The 21,269-nt window shown below is 44.8% G+C and overlaps 1 protein-coding gene across 1 annotated transcript in view; it reads right to left on the bottom strand.

Moving 5' to 3' along the window:
• Window positions 1-1,603: 1,603 nt before the first annotated feature.
• Window positions 1,604-21,269, bottom strand: part of LOC124607440 (carcinine transporter-like) — a 65,306-nt gene continuing 45,640 nt past the window's right edge. Inside the window, exon 4 of the mRNA XM_047139770.1 lies at window positions 1,604-1,773. Coding sequence (XP_046995726.1) covers window positions 1,764-1,773 — 10 coding nt within the window. The 3' untranslated portion in view covers window positions 1,604-1,763. The remainder of the gene's footprint in view (window positions 1,774-21,269) is intronic.

The raw sequence follows: 21,269 nt of genomic DNA, 5'->3' as shown, positions 1-21,269 counted from the left end.
ACAATTCGCACAGAGAGACACAACAACTAAGTAATAGTTCAGTCCTGGAAACATCAGCTAAAACTCTGACATTTCTTAAGCTGTTGAGGTAAAGACGTAGCCAATTAAAGGATGAGTTTTTTTAGAAGAAAGAGAGGCGTAAAATTCTAAGATTTCTACACATGAGAGGGTTAAACGGTGGGAATACATCCACTTTATGTTCGATACGTCATACGGAAATTAGTATTAAATGCTCCATCAATAGGATATTTCTGTTATTCCTTCAGGCAGAATACTTTCCCGAGATAAGATGTGTGATATAAACTGTACGCATTCTTCCGATAGTGTGATGAAGAACAGTCGATCCAACATATAAGACATACAGAAGTTGTCGTAACAGTACAGAAATTCACTAAAAGTACTTAAATCATTTACATGTTAATCTCATGCGAAATTTATTGCAACGTTTGGAAGAATCGATGCTTCTATTGGTTCTTTGGAAATATCATTACTTCGAATGTGTTTTTCCGAGGCAAAAATTCTGTTTTGGTAAAGCCTTGACACTATTATTGAAGTCGGGACGGTGCGAAAAGAATCCACGATCAAATCATCGCATATTCAGTTCTGCTGCTGTTGATCTATTTTGGTGACATTAATGCCAATTTAACCAATTCTTCAACCACAAAAATGACTGTAGATCTAAAGTGATCATTGAATCGACAGTCATTGAATATGTCATCTTCTTACAAATAACACACTTAAATAAATTTTGGCCTATCTCCCAAATCATCTGATCTGCATAAGTAGCTAATTCCTGTGGACGGAACTCAGTCAGCCGAGCGGTCTGCAGTCATGGACTGTGCGGCTGGTCCCGACGGAGGTTCGAGTCCTCCCTCGGGCATGGGTATCTGTGTTTGTCCTTAGGATAATTTAAGTTAAGTAGTGTGTAAGCGTAGGGACTGATGGCCTTAGCAGTTAAGTCCCATAAGATTTCACACACAATGTTTTTTTTTTACATTGTGAACAAGCATATTCTATTCAGTGCTACACGTTTTATTTGACTGTTTTATAAACTTTGGAATGTTGAGAAGTTCAAAACTGAAAATCCAGTTTCGTGTAACTTCTTAGGCGGTAGTACCTCAAAAAGGTGATATCACTGGTTGATCAATGTGGATCTATAAGAAGAAACTTACGTTTGTAACAAGGACATGAACTAATTTGTTACCGTATTTATGAAAAATTTCTTGGTCATTATTTTATGAGTCACTCGTGATTATTCGGAAAGTAAATCACGTTATTAGTATAGTCACGAGCGAAAGGTTTGTTGAAGTGAAAAGCTAAGGAACCCGATCCCCATATCATCTGCATTTCGCTGCTGGAACGAATCAGTTTGATATTTTCTTTGCCTTGAGTTTCACGTCCGTATGCGGAAAATACTGGATAGTTCTACGTTAATACGCTTATAACAAATCAAATGGTACTAAACTGCTGCTGTTTCTAAAAAATATTTTTTGACAAGCAAAGTGCAGCCTTGGTGTAGTAGAATATGACTGCACAATCACAATTTTTCATCTCGTTATCTATAAATAAATACATAGATACATACCAGGTATGAAAGGTACGGATTTGCACACATGACGCAAGAGACAACTAAATATTCGACGGCGATGCATGTTTGGCGTAAACGGGTAGGATGTATTTCCATGCCCTGTAAGTTCGTAAGTAATAACGACGAACTGGAGAAGAACTGTATCATCAGAGACCCAATGGTTATGAGCCATTGTTCAGAAGATACTGGAAAATAAGACAAAAGATTTCGTAAATATATTACATCTCAGTCACTGAACAGTTTTTAACACTTGAATATATTTGTTTTAAAATATCACATAATGTTCTATTTTTTATTTATCATACTCACGTTAAGAGTTACATGCTGTCTGTTATTTTGGATCGGGATAAATATACAAATACTTATATCGTGATATGGCTGCTGTTATTAGGTGAGCCCGAGAGTCGTGCTGTGCTATGATGGACAGAGGCAGCTGTTATGTGTAGCTTGGCCGACTGAGTACCTGCAGCCTTGTGTGCCGCTTTTAGCAATGGCCTTTTCGAGGTATCCGAAGCCACACAGCAAGCAGTTCCCTTCGCAGTGTTTACTCTTTAAGTTATGGAGATGGACCAGCTTTTGCTGATAGCAGTAGTTCCTGGCAGATTGAAACACGACGAGGCATGGACTCGATTGATATCTGAAGTAGTGCTGGAGGGAATTGACGCCACGAATCCAGCAGGGTTGTCCATAAATCCTTAAGAGTACGAGGGGTGCAGATCTCTTCTGAACAGCACGTTGCAAGGCATTCCAGATATGCTCAGTAATGTTCATGTCTGGGGAGTTTGGTGGACGGCGGAAGTGTTAAACTTAGAAGAGTGTTCCTGGAGCCACACTGTAGCAACTCTGGACGTGTGGGGTCTCGCATTGTCCTGCTGGAATTGCCCTAGTCCGTCAGAATCCACAATGGATATGAAGCAGGTGACCAGACAAGATGCTTATGTATGTGTCATCTGCTAGAGTCGTATTTAGAAATATCAAGGAGCCCATATCACTCCAACTGCTCACGCTCCACACCATTAGCCTCCACCAGCTTGAACAGTCCCCTGCTGACAAGCAGTGTCCATGGATTCATGAGGTTGTCTCCATACCTGTACATGTCCACCCACTCGATACAGTTTGAAACGAGACTCGTCCGACCACGCAACATGTTTCCACTCATCAAAAGTCCAGTGTCGGTGTTGACGGGTCCAGGTGAAGCATAAAGCTTTGTGTAGCGCAGTCATCAGGGGTACACGAGTGGGCCTTCGGCTCCGAAATCCCATATCGATCTTTCGTTGAATGGTTCGCACGCTGACACTTGTTAATGGCCCAGCTTTGAAACCTGCATCAATTTGCGGAAAGGCTGCACTTCTGTCGCGTTGAACGATTCTCTTCAGTCGTGTTGGTCCCGTTCTTGCAGGATCTTTTCCCGCCCGCAGCGATTTCAGAGATTTAATGTTTTACCAAATTCCTTATGTTCACGGTACACTCATGAAATGGTCGTCCAGGAAAAGCCCCACTTCATAGCTACCTCGGAGATGCTGTGTCCCATCGCTTGTTCGCCGAATATAACACCACGTTCAAACCCACATAAATCTGGATAATGTGGTGTCACCGCCAGACACCACACTTGCTAGGTGGTAGCTTTAAATCGGCGGCGGTCCATTAGTACAAGTCGGACCCGCGTGTCGCCACTGTCAGTGATCGCAGACCGAGCGCCACCACACGGCAGGTCTCGAGAGACTTACTAGCACTCGCCCCAGTTGTACGGACGACTTAGCTAGCGATGCAACACTGACGAAGCCTCGCTTATTTGCAGAGAAGATAGTTAGAATAGCCTTCAGCTAAGTTAATGGCTACGACCTAGCAAGGCGCCATAGCAATTGATAGTTATCGTATGAAGCATGTCTCATCAAGAACGATGTATACAAATGATGGATTAAAGTTAAGTATTCCAGAAGCTACGTACTTTTCTTTATAGCATTCATTACGTATCCTGTTTCAGACCTCACGCCATCCTGCGTGAGCTTATAGCGTTCATTTCTGCCTTCTCTAGCAATATAACAGATAACCTGTCACTGTAGCAGCAGTAGCCGATTTAACAACTGCACCAGACACATGTTGTCTTATATAGACGTTGTCGACCGTAGCGCCGTATTCTGCCTGTTTACATATTTCTGTATTTGAATACGCATGCCTATACCAGTTTCCTTGGCGCTTCGGTGTATAACCAAAATTCTCGGTGAGTCATTGGGCGGTTCAGACACAACACATATGTTAATAAGAAGTTAATGAGCAGGGGCACTACTTCAGTAGTGTGTGGTATAAAGTTGAGAATTTGGGTCTGACGGGAGGTGTGATAGAGTAATACATGTTGTTGTGGTGTCCACTGTGCCCAGATGGCGTGGTGGTCAGCACATCTTCCAAGTAAACAGGAGACCCGATTCGAATTTCGGTTTGGTTCAAATTTTCAACTTTCCCCATTGATATAAATCAATGCTTACTGGCAGCAGCCTTTAACTCCGTTATGTTTTAATTAATAAAAAGTGATGTAAAATTTTTAATATTTCATAGAAATACTGAAAAAATGCATGAAGGCCACTTTACAGTGACATAATATGAGAATCAGTAGAATTAAATTTAGATACATTCGCTTTGAAACTTCCTCGCAGATGAAAACTGTGTGCTGGATTGTGACTCGAACTAGGGACATTTTCCAATCAGGGGCAATTACTCTACCGATTGAATTAGACAAGCACGACTCACGATCCGTCCTCACAGCTTTGTTTGATATACAGGAAGACCAAAGGTCCGTGAACATTTGAAAATGCACTAATTCACGTATAATGTAGGTACAGAGATAAACCCTCACACATATGCCGGGAATGACATGGGGTTTCATTGGAACTGAAAACGAGTGCAGAAACCGGCCAACAGATGACGTTGCACCGACGAATCCCATTTCACACTCCAGAATTTGGGCTACCGAAAATTCTAGGACTGTCGTGGAAACCCCACTGAATGACGAAAAAGGCACGGAGTGGTGTGGGTTTACCACCTCAGTCATTAACGGTTCTTTTTCTTCGAGGAAAGGCGGAGTGCTGTTTTTCAAACTGTGAGAGTGACGGGCTATAAACACCTGCTGGAAGTTAAGACTTACAGGCAGGATAACGCTCCACCCCACGTTGCTACACGTGTGAAAGGTCTCTTGCGCACACCGTTTGGTGGGGATCGGGTGCTGAGCGGCCACCTCCGTGATGCTTGGCCTCCCACGCCACAGACTTTAATCCGTCTCATTATTGGTTGTGGGGTTACCTGAAGTCGCAAGTCTACCGCGATCGTCCGACGTCATTAGGAATGTTAAAAGGCAACATCCGGCAGCATTTTCTCACCATACATAAAGATATGTGGTACAGTGTTTGTCCCTCGATTACATGTATTGTTGGTGAATGACAGCCAACATCCTGAGCATCTTTTATAAAGAACACCGTCTTGGCTAAAAATCAGCTGATACACTAATTGTTGCTTATGTGTCACATGAAGCGTCACCTGCTTGTTATTTTGTGCACATGTCATGCCAAGCATGTCTATCAATTTTTACCTCGCTGCCAACATCATTTCGTAAAGTACTGAATTTTCAAATGTTAGGTGAATTTTGGGTCACCCTGTCTGTTTGTGATTAAGAGGGACCAAAATATTTACAGCCGACGTGAGATCTCAAAATGCCTCACGTGAAAAGATGAAAAATGTGTGGTAGTATGCGTGGTGTAGTTTTTCTCCAAATTTAACTAATGGTCTTCTCCTAAAATTTACACTAATCTGTTGTGCCTCTAGTGGGAGTAAGCAATCACATAAAAGGAGGCACATTCGGCTACTTGAGGTCTTATCTTGTTTTCCACTAGGAGGAGCAGATTCATGGTCAGCAGGATCTCTTCAGCCTCGGAAACCGTTAAAATTCACAGTGTGAGACAGGCTGTTGAACTCTGTTTTTGAACTCTGGTCTTGAACCGATCGCACTAAAGCTCAATTAGGAAAATTTTACAAGTGTCGCGCGAGTGTTTAAGGTGGTGAAGTTTATGTTGACACTAGAATCTAACACCGCAAGGTATTTTGTTTTCTGAAGGGCTGATTTGGACTGACTCACATTCGCAGCCACCTAACAAAAACTGAACGTTAGTTTGTTAGAGTACCTAACTAGTTTGGAAGAAGACTTTGTGCTACATACTGACATGGCTTAGACCCTAAGATACTTCACTATATGAGTACTGTGGTTGGTGAATTTCAGCAGTACAATACGTTAAGCTCCGATCCGTGACTGTGGCCTGAACTTTATGCTGCAACCTGAAACTTATGCTTAGTAGTTATTTAAAAGCATGTTTGAGCAATGGGAACTTCATGTAATTCAACCTGCCTACTACTTGAAAAATTGCAATCAGGTGTAGCTGAGATCATTTATTTGGCAATCAAATACACACATCAAAAAACGTTTTGCATCACCCCGGTACCCAGAATTCCCGAATACAGACATTGACTGTGGATATTGTACCACACACACAGCCTCTTTGACTGTTCAGAGATGTCACTAAACCCGACCAAAGATGTAAACGACCTTGTGTCAGCAGCGCCTATTAGAAGGAGGGGGTCCGACAGCCAATCAGTTCCGGTCATTTCACCAGGAAGGAGGTACACGGCCTAGACGGTCAATACCGCTGTTCCGTCACGTCCGCATTGTTACTTTGTGCCAGGAAGGGCTCTCCACAAGGGAAGTGTCCAGGCGCCTCGGAACCAAAGGGATGTTGTTCGGACGTGCAGGAGATACAGAGAGAGAGGAACTGCCGATGACATGCCTCGCTCAGGCCGCCCAAGGGCTACTACTGCAGTGGATGACCGGTACCTACGGGTTATGGCTAGGAGGAACCCTGACAGCAACACCCACCATGTTGAGGAATGCTTCTCGTGCAGCCACAGGACGTCGTGTTACTACTCAAACTGTGCGCAGTAGGTTGCGTGATGCGCAACTTCACTCCCGGCGTCCATGGAGAGGTCCATCTTTGCAACCACGACACCATGCAGCGCGGTACGGATAGGCCCAACAACATGCCGAACGGACCGCTCAGGATTGGCACTACATTCTCTTCACAGATGAGTGTCGGATGTGTCTTCAACCAGACATTCGTTGGAGACGTGTTTGGAGGCAACCCAGTCAGGGTGAACGCCTTAGACACACTGTACAGCGAGTGCAGCAAGGTGGAGGTTCCCTACTGTTTTGGGGTGGCATTATGTGGGGACGACGTACGCCGATGGTGGTCATGGAAGGCGCCGTAACGGCTATACGATACGTGAGTGCCATCCTCTGACCGATAGTGCAACCATATCGGGAGCATATGAGCGAAGCATTCGGCTTCATGCAAGTCGAGCCCCCATCGTGCACATGATGACTTCCTTCAGGATAACAACATCGCTCGATTAGGGTGGCCAGTATGTTCTCCAGACATCAACCCTATCGACACTGCCTGGGATATATTGAAAAGGGCTGTTTATGGACGACGTGACGCACCAACCACTTTGAGGGATCTACGCCGAGTCGCCGTTGAGGAGTGGGACGATCTGGACGAACAGTGACTTGATGAACTTACGGATAGTATGCTACGACGAATACAGGCATGCATCAATGCAAGAGGACGTGCTACTCGGTATCAGAGGTACCGGTGTGTACAGCAATCTGGACCACCACCTCTGAAGGTCTCTATTCCAATTTTCTGAACAGATTCCGGAACTCTCGGAACCGAGGTGATGCAAAACTTTTTTATATGTGTATATTATTCCATCAGGAGTTTTACGCGGTGCTACCAACTCCAAGTCGTGCGCTATTATTTGTAGACTAGATCCTAAGAGCCAACTACATTAACTGTTGAACGACTCTGGTAAGAAGAGAGATAAGAGTAAAAGTGTGCGATCTGATCTTACAACGTCACAGATGAGCAGTCGTTATCTAGTTGCGAATCACATATCGCATCCTGGCAAGAAAAGTGACACAAGTCAAAAAACGGCTGTTTTTAGTTTGTCGCTAAAAAATACGTGTGAAGTGCCTCAAAGTGCACGAAAAACTTCAGGTGTCTATCTTGCGCTTCGTCCACCTCACGGCAATAGTGTCAGTTTTGTTGTTTTAAGCGCTTCAATCCGAAACCGCGCTGATGCTAAGGTCGCAGGTTCGAATCCTGCGTTGGGCATGGATGTATGTGATGTCCTTAGGTTAGTTGGGTTTAAGTAGTTCTAAGTATAGTGGACTGATGACCACAGATGTTAAGTCGCATAGTGCTTAGATCCATTCGAACCATTTTTTGTTGTTGTAGGCTACTTCACGATTCGCCACGGCAAGAAGAGTGGGAGGTGTGTATGGATCATTTAAAAAGGGTAGCACTCTTGCCACGCTGTATAAGGTAAGTTGAATGTAGTTTTTAATATCAGTGATTATTACAGTGCCTGTGTTTATACAGTGTCTGCATCTTACATTACAATACGTTTCATAAATGCATGCATGTCTGAAGGAACAGACACTGTTTTGACGATTACAGCTGTTGTAAAGATTACGAAATTTCATGCGTTGCAGCATACAAAAGAATACTGAAATATCTGCTCTAATGAAAGTGCATATTAAATACCTCTCCTCAGCGAAAAGTATTCCCACAGTATATAAGTACATTTATCATTGCCGCCCGGAGTGGCCAAGCGGTTCTAGGCCCTTCAGTCTGGACCCGCGCGACCGCTGCGGTCGCAGGTTCGAATCCTGCCTCGAGCATCGAGGTGTGTGATGTCCTTAGGTTAGTTAGGTTTAAGTAGTTCCAAGTTCTAGGGGACTGATGACCTCAGAAGTTAAGTCCCATAGTGCTCAGAGCCATATGAATCATTTTGATTTACCATTATTTATTTTAGTATATTGCGTTCCTTAAATTGTACCTAATTCATGTTCCACATTATACTGTAGTAATTGGCATAAAAAATAATTTTGCATTTTTTATGTTTCTAGTAAAACCATTTCAACTTTCCCGTTTTTTATTCTAACTTGTATACTAATTCTCCTGATGAAGTATCTAATGTCATACTACAGTAAGTAAAAAAAAAATTATTTGGGGTGTGGAAAAGTGGTAAAAGTATTACACGAGAGCTTGTAAGAAAAAATAGTTTTTATAAAAGCTAGCAAAGTGACACAAATCAAATAACTAATTAATAATTACCTGATAACAACTCACATTCGACGACGACACAGTTACATGGCCATACTAATGTTGTAAAAAATATATGGAATTCAGTATCTAAAATTTGTACTTAAAATTTAAAGGAAGCTTGTACTACTTTAGTGCAAGTTTTATAGCATTATTTGAGTGGATTTATCCCAAGGATTGCATTTTTGAGTTGTGTCACTATTCTTGTCGGGGTGTGAATTGATAGACCAGCAGATATGATAGGCCAGCAGACTATACATTGATCTTTCAACACCTAAGGAAAGCGCGTTAGCTGAACTTGTCGAGTTTATGCTCTAAACCCACGAAACGTTGTCATGAAAAAACAAGCCACCACGTTCGTTAACGTAGCATGCCTTAGTATTCGGAGTAGAGTTATCTCACCCAAAGAGTGATTCCGTAATGAGGTTGCTGGCTGTCCACAAGAGAAATTGAATAACCGGTGGAGAAGCAAGGACGGCCTTTCCTTCAAAACCAAGCGGCGGCGCGAACCAAATACAGATCATGTTATAAATAACAGAGAGTAAGGTAGGGAGGCGCTACTTTCCTCGCTGATGGTTATAAGGCGTTCTGTATTTGGTCAAAGCCGCCGCCTCTTGACGCCCGCTCCTAGCCCAGCCACATAACTGTTTAACAGTAACTTTTCTATCATTACGTTGTGGTGAATGAGAAAAAAAAGCTGACAAAGTTTCAAGACGATAAACAGAATTTTGAAGTTGTTACAGGTTTTTAGAAGTTTTCTTACGGCTGGCAAGAAAGTAAGCGGAAGCTTCAAATTTGGAAGAAAACGTGTAATCTGATATACACTAAGGTGAAACAAGTCATGGGATAGCGGTATCCCCATACACAGATGGAGATAATAATAGGTGCCCAAGGTATAAAAGGGCAGTGCATTGGCAGAGCTTTCTTTTGTACCCAAACGATTCGTGTTAAAAGGTATCCGACATGATCATGGCCGCACGACGAGACTTAACAGACTTCGGACGAGTGATGATAGTTGGAGCTACAAGTATGAGACATTCCGTTTCGGAAATTATTGGGAGATTCGATATTCCGAGATCCACGGTGTCAAGAGCTTGCCGAGAACATGAAACTTGAAACATTACTACTAATCACAGACAACGCAGTGGCCGACGGCTTCACTTAACGACCGAGAATAGCGGCGTCTGCATAGGGTTGTCAGTGCTAACAGACAAACAGCAGTACGAGGAATTACTGCCGAAATGAATGTGGGACGTACTACGAAAGTATTCGTTAGGACAGTGCTGTGAAATTTGGTGTCAATGGGCTGTGTCAGGAAACGACCGAAGCGAGTGCCTTTGCTAACACCACGACATCGCCTTACCTCAACTGGGCTCGTGACCGTTTCGGTTGGATTCTAGACGATTGGAAAACCGTGCCCAGGGCAAAAGCGTCCCGATTTGCGTTGGCAAGAGCTGACGGTGGGGTTCGCGTGTGGCTCAGACCCCACGAAGCCATAGACCCAAGTTGTCGACAAGACACTGTGCAAGTTGGTAGTGCCTCATAATGATATGGTCAGTGTTCGTATGGAATGGGCTGGGTCCTCTCGTCCAGCTGAACCGATTACTGACTGTAAATGGTTATTTTCGGCCGCTTGGAGACCATCTGCAACCATTCATCGACTTCAACGATGGAATTTTTGTGCATGACAACGTGCCATGTCATCAGGCCACACTTTCTGCAAATGGTTCGAAGAACATTCTGGACAATTCGAGCGATTGATTTGGGTGACATGAATCCCATCGACCGTTTGTGGGATACAATCGAAAGGTGGGTTCATGCACAAAATGCTGCACCAACAACACTTCCAAAATTATGGACAGCTATAGAGGCAGTATGGCTCTATATTTCAGCAGGTGAATCCCAACGGTTTGTTATGTCCATGCCAGGTCGTGTTTCTCCGCTACGTCGGCAAATAGGAGGTCCGACGTGATATTAGGAGGTATCCCATGTTTTTTGCCAGCTCAGTGTACAAAACACTTTCAGCAGGCTCATCTTCTTTCATTTCTCTAGCATTTATCCCGTCTTGTACGGAGTTCACAATTTCAGAATTTCGTACTTTTAAAAAAAATTTATTATTTAACTATACGGCAGGATGACTGTTCTGACACCATAATAGCCAAGGTAAGGTAGGGGAGGGAACTCGTGTGCGCCTTCTGTCTGTGATTCGTGTGTTAGCGTATTGCAGCTGTTCGTGGATTAATTCGTCTGAGGCAGAATGTGAGGACCAGCCCAGCATCTGCCTAAACGAGCGTTGTAAACCGCCGATAGTGTATAAAGCGTGATTCATCTGAAAAGGCCACCTGTCGCCTGGCGTGAAAATTCCAGCGTTCGTCGCCGATGAACAGGAGTCAGTATAGGTGACTGAAACAGGCACCCTCTGCGGAGGCCCATACGCAGCAACGTTCGCTGAACGGTCGTTGAGGAGGCCCTGTTGGCAACCCCTTGGTTCATCTTGGCAGTCAGGTGACCAACAGTTGCACATCAGTTCGCCCGTACACGTTTCCGCAGCCGTCATTCAGCACTGTCATGTATGTCCTATGGTACACCTCGACGCTGGTTTTTCGTAGCGCCGGTTTGCTGTGTACGGTGTACTTTAACCAGAGCAGCAGGCAGACAGTTTACAATCTGAGCCTTTTTGGAAATGTTTCTACCTCTGACCCGAAAGCCAACGATCATTCCCTTTTGGACGTTAAATAAATGGCTCCGTTTCCGTATTATGACAATGATTGCACTGATGTCTTCCCGACACGACTTGTATACCCTCCACTGCTAGTGCTGCCACCGCCGTCCGTGAGCGGCTATTGCACTTTGACGTCTAAAATAGGCAGCGATCACATTAAAGTGATTCGGCAGTGTGCAAGGGGAACTCAAATGAAAACAAAATACACGTTGCCAAGGCTGTTCCCGGAACGCCGCAGAAGTTGCGCTGGAAATCTCTTACATGTCCTTCATATAGTCCCAATCTCTTCCAGTGTGGTTTTCATACTTCGGAGCCCTGAAAAATGGCATGTTGATTTGCTTCTGACGAAGAGGTGCATGCCTAGGTACAATTATGGTTCCGTATGCAGCTGCAAATATTTTTCCATGAAATCATTAATCGGTGTCCAGACACTCTGTGACCAAAATGGCACTGAAACAGAGGATGACAGACTAAAGGCCGAAATACTAAATGTCTTTTTCCAAAGCTGTTTCACAGAGGAAGACTGCACTGTAGTTCCCTCTCTAGATTGTCGCAAAATGGCTCTGAGCACTATTCCACTTAACTTCTGAGGTCATCAGTCGCCTAGAACTTAGAACTAATTAAACCTAACTAACCTAAGGACATCACACACATCCATGCCTGAGGCAGGATTCGAACCTGCGACCGTAGCGGTCGCTCGGCTCCAGACTGTAGCACCTAGAACCGCACGACCACTCCGGCTGGCCTGATTGTCGCACAGATGACAAAATGGGAGATATCGAAATAGACGACAGAGGGATAGAGAAACAATTAAAATCACTCAAAAGAGGAAAGGCCGCTGGACCTGATGGGATACCAGTTCGATTTCACACAGAGTACGCGAAGGAACTTGCCCCCCTTCTTGCAGCGGTGTACCGCAGGTCTCTAGAACGGCGTAGCGTTCCAAAGGATTGGAAAAGGGCACAGGTCATCCCCGTTTTCAAGAAGGGACGTCGAACAGATGTGCAGAACCAGGCGTTCTATACAGTTTCCCACAGTCGTTTAATGAACAAAGTAAGAGCATATGGACTATCAGACCAATTGTGTGATTGTATTGAAGAGTTCCTATATAACAGAACGCAGCATGTCATTCTCAATGGAGAGAAGTCTTCTGAAGTAATAGTGATTTCAGGTGTGCCGCAGGGAAGTGTCGTAGGACCGTTGCTATTCACAATATACATAAATGACCTTGTGGGTAACATCGGAACTTCACTGAGGATTTTTGCGGTTGTTGCTGTAGTATATCGAGAGATTGTAACAATGGAAAATTGTACTGAAATGCAGGAGGATCTGCAACGAATTGACGCATGGTGTGGGGAATGGCAATTGAATCTCAATGTAGACAAGTGTAATGTGCTGCGAATACATAGAAAGAAAGATCCTTTATCATTTAGCTACAGTATAGCAGGTCAGCAACTGGAAGCAGTTAATCCCATAAATTATCTGGGAGTAGGCATTAGGAGTGATTTAAAATGGAATGATTATTTAAAGTTGATCGTCGGTAAAGCAGATGCCAGACTGAGATTCATTGGAAGAATCCGAAGGAAATACAATCCGAAAACAAAGGAAGTATGTTACAGTACACTTGTTCGCCCATTACTTGAATATTGCTCACCAGTGTGGGATCCGTACCAGATAGGGTTGATAGAAGAGATAGAGAAGATCCAAAGGAGAGCAGCGCGCTTCGTTACAGGATCATTTAGTAATAGCGAAAGCGTTACGGAGATAATAGATAAACTCCAGTGGAAGACTTTGCAGGAGAGACGCTCAGTAGCTCGGTACGGGCTTTTGTTGAAGTTTCGAGAACATACCTTCACCGAAGAGTCAAGCAGTATATTGCTCCCTCCTACGTATATCTCGCGAAGAGACCGTGAGGATAAAATCAGAGAGATTAGAGCCCACACAGAGGTATACCGACAATCTTTGTTTCCACGAACGACTAGAATAGAAGGGAGAACCGATAGAGGTACTCAAAGTACCCTCCGCCTCCTGGCTTGCGGAGTATGGATGTAGGTAGGTAGGTAGATCGGTGGTGGTAGGTTCCTATGAGACCAAACTGCTTAGGTCATCGGCCGCTAGACTAACACACCACTTAATCTAACTGAAACTAACTTACGCTAAGTACAACACACACACACACACACACACACACACACACACACACACACACACACATACACCCATGTCGCTAGGGACGACTCGAACCTCCGACGAGGGTAATCACGCGAACCGTGGCAAGGCGCCTTTGACCGCACGGTTATCCCGCGCGGCATCATTGACCGTCTTGCCTCACAGTGGGATAAATGAATTAACATATATGGTGATTAGATTTGAAGTAATAAACAATTTAGTTTTTTTTCAACTGTCTCGTTTTCATTTGACTGTCCCTTATAGATGCAGATACAGACACGAGCCCGCCCTCGCCCATGCACGATATGCGCCTCGGTGGACTGTAGACTCATCACGTCATGACTGCTGAGCAGGGCAGGACAAAACTCGCTACAGCTGCCGCCTGATATCCTGTAAGCTGTGGCAGTTCACGAGGGAACCTGTGACAAAAGAGACTGCTAAAACGCCTCCGCCGTGAAATAAAGGGAGCGGTGGAGGCAAGTAGTAACAGAGACTGATTCAACGTAACCGTATGTCTACAACTTGAAGATCAGTCAACATAGAGACGAAATCGAAGAATTCCACCACTCTATTTTGACCAAAGTGTCCTCTGCGAGCCTAGAGAAAAAATTGAACATCCTTAAAGACACACTTGCCGCCAAATTACGACACGTAGGAGATTCTGTGAATGACAATAAAATCGCCACGATAGCTTAATGTCTGTGACTATGTCTTACAGTCCGTTACAAGGGTGACAAGATTCAGCCCGTGTCACCTGAAGAGCTACCAGCTTCACCCCGTCAGCGCAAAACCAAGAAAGTGGCAGGATCGGACGGCATTGCCAACATTGTCCTAAAGCAGCTAACACCTATCGCCGTCCCACAGGCTGCAGATGTCTTCTTTGAAATCCTCGGGTCTGGTTGTTATCCTGCAGCGCGCAAATGCCGATATCCTAGCCATATCCGAGACTGGAAATGACCTTCAACTGGCGAATAGCTGCAGACCTGTTAGTCCAATACCAGCACTCTCGACGACCGTTGAAAGAATCTACCTCTGTTATATTATACGCCACATCGAAGCAGAGGCCTAAAACCCAGACAGCAGCTCTGAATTCAACGTGGTCACTAGAAGGAACAGCAGATTCCGCCCTTGGTGGAGGACGTTTTCGACGCCATGGGTCGCCACGAATACTTTGGAGCCGTCTTCCTGAAATGTCTCCACAGCCTTCCACAGCATGTAGCGTGAAGGACTCCTATACTAGCTTGTCGCCCCAGTCCCCCACGTCTTTGCTCCAAAACTACCTGGCAGACTGTACGTTCCGCGTGAGGCCGCAAAACGACACACCCACTGAACGTCATACCGTGTAGGGTTACCACAGGGATCGAGTGCGAGATGATCCTGTACATTCTGTACGCTGCCGACTCACCAAGAACTGATCAGGTACATATTGGGCTCTATGGAGGTGGCACCACGATGTGAGCAGCCAAAATGTGCCCACTCATTTTCTAGAGCCATCTACAGGGCTCTTGTAAAGACCTCGTTGCCTGGGGCGTCCAGTGGCTGCTCAGTATCAACACGGCCAAAACCTAGTCCGGCATCATCAGCTTCCAACGAATTCCAGCGGCGCTTCAACAAATCAGAGTTCTCGGCAACGTAGTGCGCTGGGAAGCAAGCCACCTTGTCGCGAAGCAGGACAAGCGTCTAACGTAGTGACAACACATCCCTTACATGAGGAAAAAGGCTTATAGAAGAACCACCACCTTGTAACTGGTGTGAATCCAAGCTCGACATTGCGTCCACACCTCGCCGTAATACTGTACAAGCCACTGTTCCCTCCGGTACTTGAGTATGCTGCGATGGTTTTGGGCAGCGCCGCTGAAAAGCGTGTCATGAGACTTCGAACCTTATAAAACCGAGCGATAATGATAGCGCTGGTAGCAGAGCGGTTCTAGGCGCTTCAGTCTGGAACCGCGCGACCGCTACGGTCGCAGGTTCGAATCCTGCCTCGGGCATGGATGTGTGTGATGTCCTTCGGTTAGTTTGGTTTAAGTAGTTCTAAGTTCTAGGGCACTGATGACCTCAGATGTTAAGTCCCATAGTGCTCAGAGCCATTTGAACCTTTTTTTTTTTTCGATAATGATATCGCTACTTCTGTATCGCGGTGTCACTTCTGAGATCGGGCACAAAACTGAGGACGTTCAACATCTTCATGTTCTAAGTTCTAGGGGACTGATGACCTCAGATGTTAAGTCCCATAGTGCTCTGAGCCATTTGAACCTTTTTTTTTTTCGGTAATGATAGCGCTACTTCTGTATCGCGGTGTCACTTCTGAGATCGGGCACAAAACTGAGGACGTTCAACATCTTCATGTTCTAAGTTCTAGGGGACTGATGACCTCAGATGTTAAGTCCCATAGTGCTCAGAGCCATTTGAACCTTTTTTTTTTCGATAATGATAGCGCTACTTCTGTATCGCGGTGTCACTTCTGAGATCGGGCACAAAACTGAGGACGTTCAACATCTTCATGAACGCATCGGCGAAACTGCTGCATCTTTGTACAGAAAAGCGCAGTTCTCGCAAAACTCGAAGATCCATGCGCTCGGGCAAAATATACATATCGAACGTCTACGAAATGGCCGCGCCTGCTTTTTAGCAACTCCGATTAGCAGCAGAAGACTCGAGGGAAATAGGAATGAGAAGCAAAACAGGAAAGAAGGGCAACAACAATCGGAAGAGTAGCCTCAATGTTTAATCTGCATAAAACATCAAGGAACTCTCAATGGAGATCCGATATTAACGGCATAGAAAGATACTGCATGTGATAGAAATAACTTGCACTGCTATTGATTTGCACGTGAGGCTGTACGGATCACTATAAATGGCTGTGTGAGCCGGTTCTCAGGTAAAAGAAAAGCTCGAGCATAGTACGGCACCTAGTAAAACACTACAGTGTCCGGAAGCAACTCAGGTCGATAACAGCATTTTCTTACTATTCAGTTTACTCAGGCTTTTTCATCGAATCTGTTTCATCCTGTGTCTCTTTCTCTCTTCAGGGTGTGACACAATAACACGATATTACGAGTACATGCACGTGAGATGTATGAACTTTTTCTTAATATAGAGATTTTCTGTATGGTCACTGAAAACTTGGAGAAATATTTATGTTTTCACTCTTTGTAGCGCTGTTGTATAAGTTGTCTAGTTTGTAAAGAATTGTTTCTTTTGTAAGTGATGAGAACATGTAATATACCGTCCGCAACTCGTGGTCTAGTGGCTAGCGTCGCTGTCTTTGGATCAGGGAGTCCCGGGTTCGATTCCCAGCCGGGACGGGGATTTTCTCCGTCCGGGAGCTGGGTGTTTGTGTTGTGCTCATCATCTCATCATCATTCGGGCAGTGCCGACACTGGAAATGGAAAGATTTGGAACTTGTACCGGCGCTGATGACCACGATGTTGAGCGCCCCATAAACCAACATCATCATCATCATCATGTAATATACTATCATTGTTTCACGTGTGACGAATGGGTTAACTATTGATGGGTAAGTATTTCATCTATAGTCAGAAACGTAAGAAACGTATCGGAGCAGAGATTCTGAGGCTTAACTTCATCTGTATTCAGTAACAGTAATATAGTCTCCCAAATTGATAGTACATTTCAGTTTTTGTGGGTTACCTTTTCGTAATGGAAGATAGGCGAGAAGTTACTATATTTTGCGCACAGCAGATTATAAGTTTGACCTCAAGTCCAGTGCACGTAGTTGGTATTCTATACGTAGATGAAGTTGTTGCCTTTTGAACCGGCGTTCGGTTTTTTTATTTTTTAGTTAAGCTAAATTAACACCAAATATAGCAGAAAATGTTAATAATTTGTTGGTCATATTTTTGTCAAAAGTGAAATTATTTCTTACTTATTATAAGTACAACAAGGTCATACATAGAAAAATTTGGTAAATTAATAAATACGCGTTTCATTCAGTAGGAAGAGTCATAGCAGTTCAGTACCTGTTGTCAGCGCCACGAGAATGAAAGAAACAAGGGCGCTAATCAGTAATACCAGGCAGTGCGTAAATCGTCTGCCGAGATGGTTTCCAACGAAGTGTGCCAGCATGCAAGAAACCATCATCAAGACGCCCTGGCCGACGTATGCAACGAAAGGATTCTCTCCAAAACTTTTATTGTGGAAAAGTAGAGTGAAAAGGACAAGAGAACCCGCTGACCTGTGTGGAAAAATAATCTTCATGTAATATCTTAAGAAATTAAGGTAGTTATATTTTAACTCTCTTTATTAAACTGATGAATCTGTACTTGATTAGTTTTCAAACAATTATTTCGATTATGCAGTACGTCCTAATGTGATAGACTATTTTACTGTGACCTGTGTTTCACCACAAAAATCTTCAATTATCGGATATGTTGCTGTTCTTTTGGTCGTTCCCTTTTGAAAACTGATGGATGCTTTGCTCTTACGTCATGAAATATTCGTACTAAAACAGTGTTATGCTATAAGAGGGCGACATAGATTACCCGCTAGACAGGAAATATGTTGACTTGTATCCAACTTTTTAATTCAGAAAAACTCCCAGTTTTTTCTCTTGCTTTTGTAATAGTTTTAGTCAAGTTTTCAGTTTGTACAGCTCTTCACGCAAGTGTATACTATGGAATTTTCTTTATCTGTGCATAATTGTAGCAACCTTCATCTAAATGTAGTTGCTTTCTGTAGTCAAGGCTCGAGAAGGGTTTCTTTACAACTTTTAGGCTCCACTCCTGTCTCCATAACCAAGTCGACTATTTCCTGGAGCACCAAGATTTGTCCTATCAACTGATCAACAGATCCCATCCTTCACCAAGCTTATGCCATAAATTCCCTTTCAAAACGATTCTGTTGACTACTTCCTCATCAGGGATCCTGCAGACCAGAGATTCTCTAGCCTACCACAAGGTGTGCAATAGGAGCAACTGCGTCCATGTCCTGTCTCCCTGACAAAGAGAGTGTTCCAACAAAATATAATTTGCATTTCCGATGATAGATACAAACTGTACGTAAGCTTACGAATCAGTTGATACACACTACCGTAGAAGAAATTACATTACTGGCCATTAAAATTGCTACACCACGAAGATGACGTGCTACAGACGCGAAATTTAACCGACAGGAAGAAGATGCTGTGATATGCAAATGATTAGCTTTTCAGAGCATTCACACAAGGTTGGCGCCGGTGGCGACACCTACAACGTGCTCACATGAGTAAAGTTTCCAACCGATTTCTCATACACAAAACAGCAGTTGACCGGCCTTGCCTGGTGAAACGTTGTTGTGATGCCTCGTGTAAGGAGGAGAAATGCGTACCATCACGTATCCGACTTTGATAAAGGTCAGATTGTAGCCTATCGCGATTGCGGTTTATCGTATCGCGACATTGCTGTTCGCGTTGGTCGAGATCCAATGACTGTTAGCAGAATACGGACTCGGTGGATTCAGGAGGGTAATACGGAACGCCGTGCTGGATCCCAATGGCCTCGTATCACTAGCAGTCAAGATGACAGGCATCTTATCCGCATGGCTGTAACGGATCGTGCAGCCACGTCTCGATCCCTGAGACAACGGATGGGGACTTTTGCAAGACAACAACCATCTGCACGAACAGTTCGACGACGTTTGCAGCAGCATGGACTATCAGCTCAGAGACCATGGCTGCGGTTACCCTTGACGCAGCATCACAGACAGGAGCGCCTACGATGGTGTACTCAATGACGAACCTGGGTGCACGAATGGAAAAACGTCATTTTTTCGGATGAATCCAGGTTTTGTTTACAGCACCATGATGGTCGCATCCGTGTTTGGCGACATCGCGGTGAACGCACATTGGAAACGTGTATTCGTCGTCGCCATACTGGCGTATTACCCGGCGTGATGGTATGGGGTGCCGTTGGTTACACGTCTCGGTCACCTCTTGTTCGCATTGACGGCACTGTAAACAGTGGACGTTACATTTCAGATGTGTTACGACCTGTGGCTCTACCCTTCATTCGATGCCTGCGAAACCCTACATCTCAGCAGGATAATGCACGACCGCATGTTGCAGGTCTTGTGCGGGCCTTTCTGGATACAGAAAATGTTCAACTGCTGCCCTGGCCAACACATTCTCCAGACCTCTCACCAATTGAAAACGTCTGATCAATGGTGGCCGAGCAACTGGCTCGTCACAAAACACCAGTCACTACTCTTGATGAACTGTGGTATCGTGTTGAAGCTGCATGGGCAGCTGTACCTGTACACGCCATCCAAGCTCTGTTTGACTCAATGGCCAGGCGTATCAAGGCCGTTATTACGACCAGAGGTGGTTGTTCTGGGTACTGATTTCTCAGGATCTATGTATCCAAATTGCGTGAAAATGTAATCACATGTCAGCTCTAGTATAATATATTTGTCCAATGAATGCCCGTTTATCATCTGCATTTCTTCTTGGTGTATCAATTTTTAATGGCCAGTAGTGTAGTACACCTGGAAACACGGCGTCGTTTTTGATCCGAGGACGACATATGTCACCTGGGGGATAATGGAAGTACTGATAATGATTTCAACGCGCCAACAAATAGCACAGTTGCATAGCTACCAGAGTGCCATCTGTGTCCACCATTTAATGGAGAATGCTCACGGCCAGAAGGGTCAACGTGGTGCAAACGAGTAAAGCAAGCAGGCAAGCGTGCCAAGGAGGCACAATCATGCTCTACAGCCAAATGAGCGAGTGGCAAGTTGGACGTGCTGCGTCAGCTGTGCAACGACGGTGGTATCAGTGGTCACGTGCTCATTCTCACACCTGTCTACGAGGTTCTAGACATCCACGCAGCACCGACGCCCGCCAGGAGCGTCGTATTGCAGGACATCAGTGGCATATCGTACGCCCATCATAGTACAGATAAGATGGCTTGTGTGGTCAGACGTGTCAACACGAACTGTTACGAACCGGTTATTAGCAGTGAGACTATGAGCACGCACACCTCTATCCCGTCTTCCACTCACGCCACAGCATCGACGTCCACAGTTCGACTGGCCCACGATGCTCTTCAACACTGAAAGCAGATTCTGCCTGCATGCAAGTGATGTTCGATTGTGTGTGCGACGTAGATGCGGTGAGTACTGTCTCGTAGGGTGCATTCGTCCAAGACACACTCTGCCCACCCCAGGCCTTATGCTCTGGCGTGCGAAAAGCTACAACTCTTGCTCTATTTGTTTGTTTCTAAGGAATACAAACCATAGCGCTCGTTACGTACAGAACGTTCTTAGACCCGTTCTTTTCCCGTTCTTGCAGCAGGAAGGTGATATATTGTTCCAACTGGATAATGCTCACCTACACACTGCCCTTGAAACTCAACGTGCTCTGCAACACTGCAGAGACTTCCCCGACCAGCACGATCTCCGGACTCGTCTCCAGTCGAGCACGTATGGGATATGATGGAACCAGGAGTGATTCGTGCGACTCGTTAGCCAACAATTCTTACATAATTACGTGAACGGGTCGAGTAGGCATGGCATAACGTATCCCCGGACAGTATTCGCCATCTGTACCATCGGCTGGATGTCAGTGTCAGCGTCTGCGTTGTCGGCC

This window comes from Schistocerca americana, chromosome 3, assembly GCF_021461395.2.
Source record: "Schistocerca americana isolate TAMUIC-IGC-003095 chromosome 3, iqSchAmer2.1, whole genome shotgun sequence".
NCBI classification, from domain to species: Eukaryota; Metazoa; Arthropoda; class Insecta; order Orthoptera; family Acrididae; genus Schistocerca; species Schistocerca americana.
The sequence above is the reverse complement of the archived record's forward strand: the minus strand, read 5'-3'. Positions and strand labels throughout refer to the sequence as shown.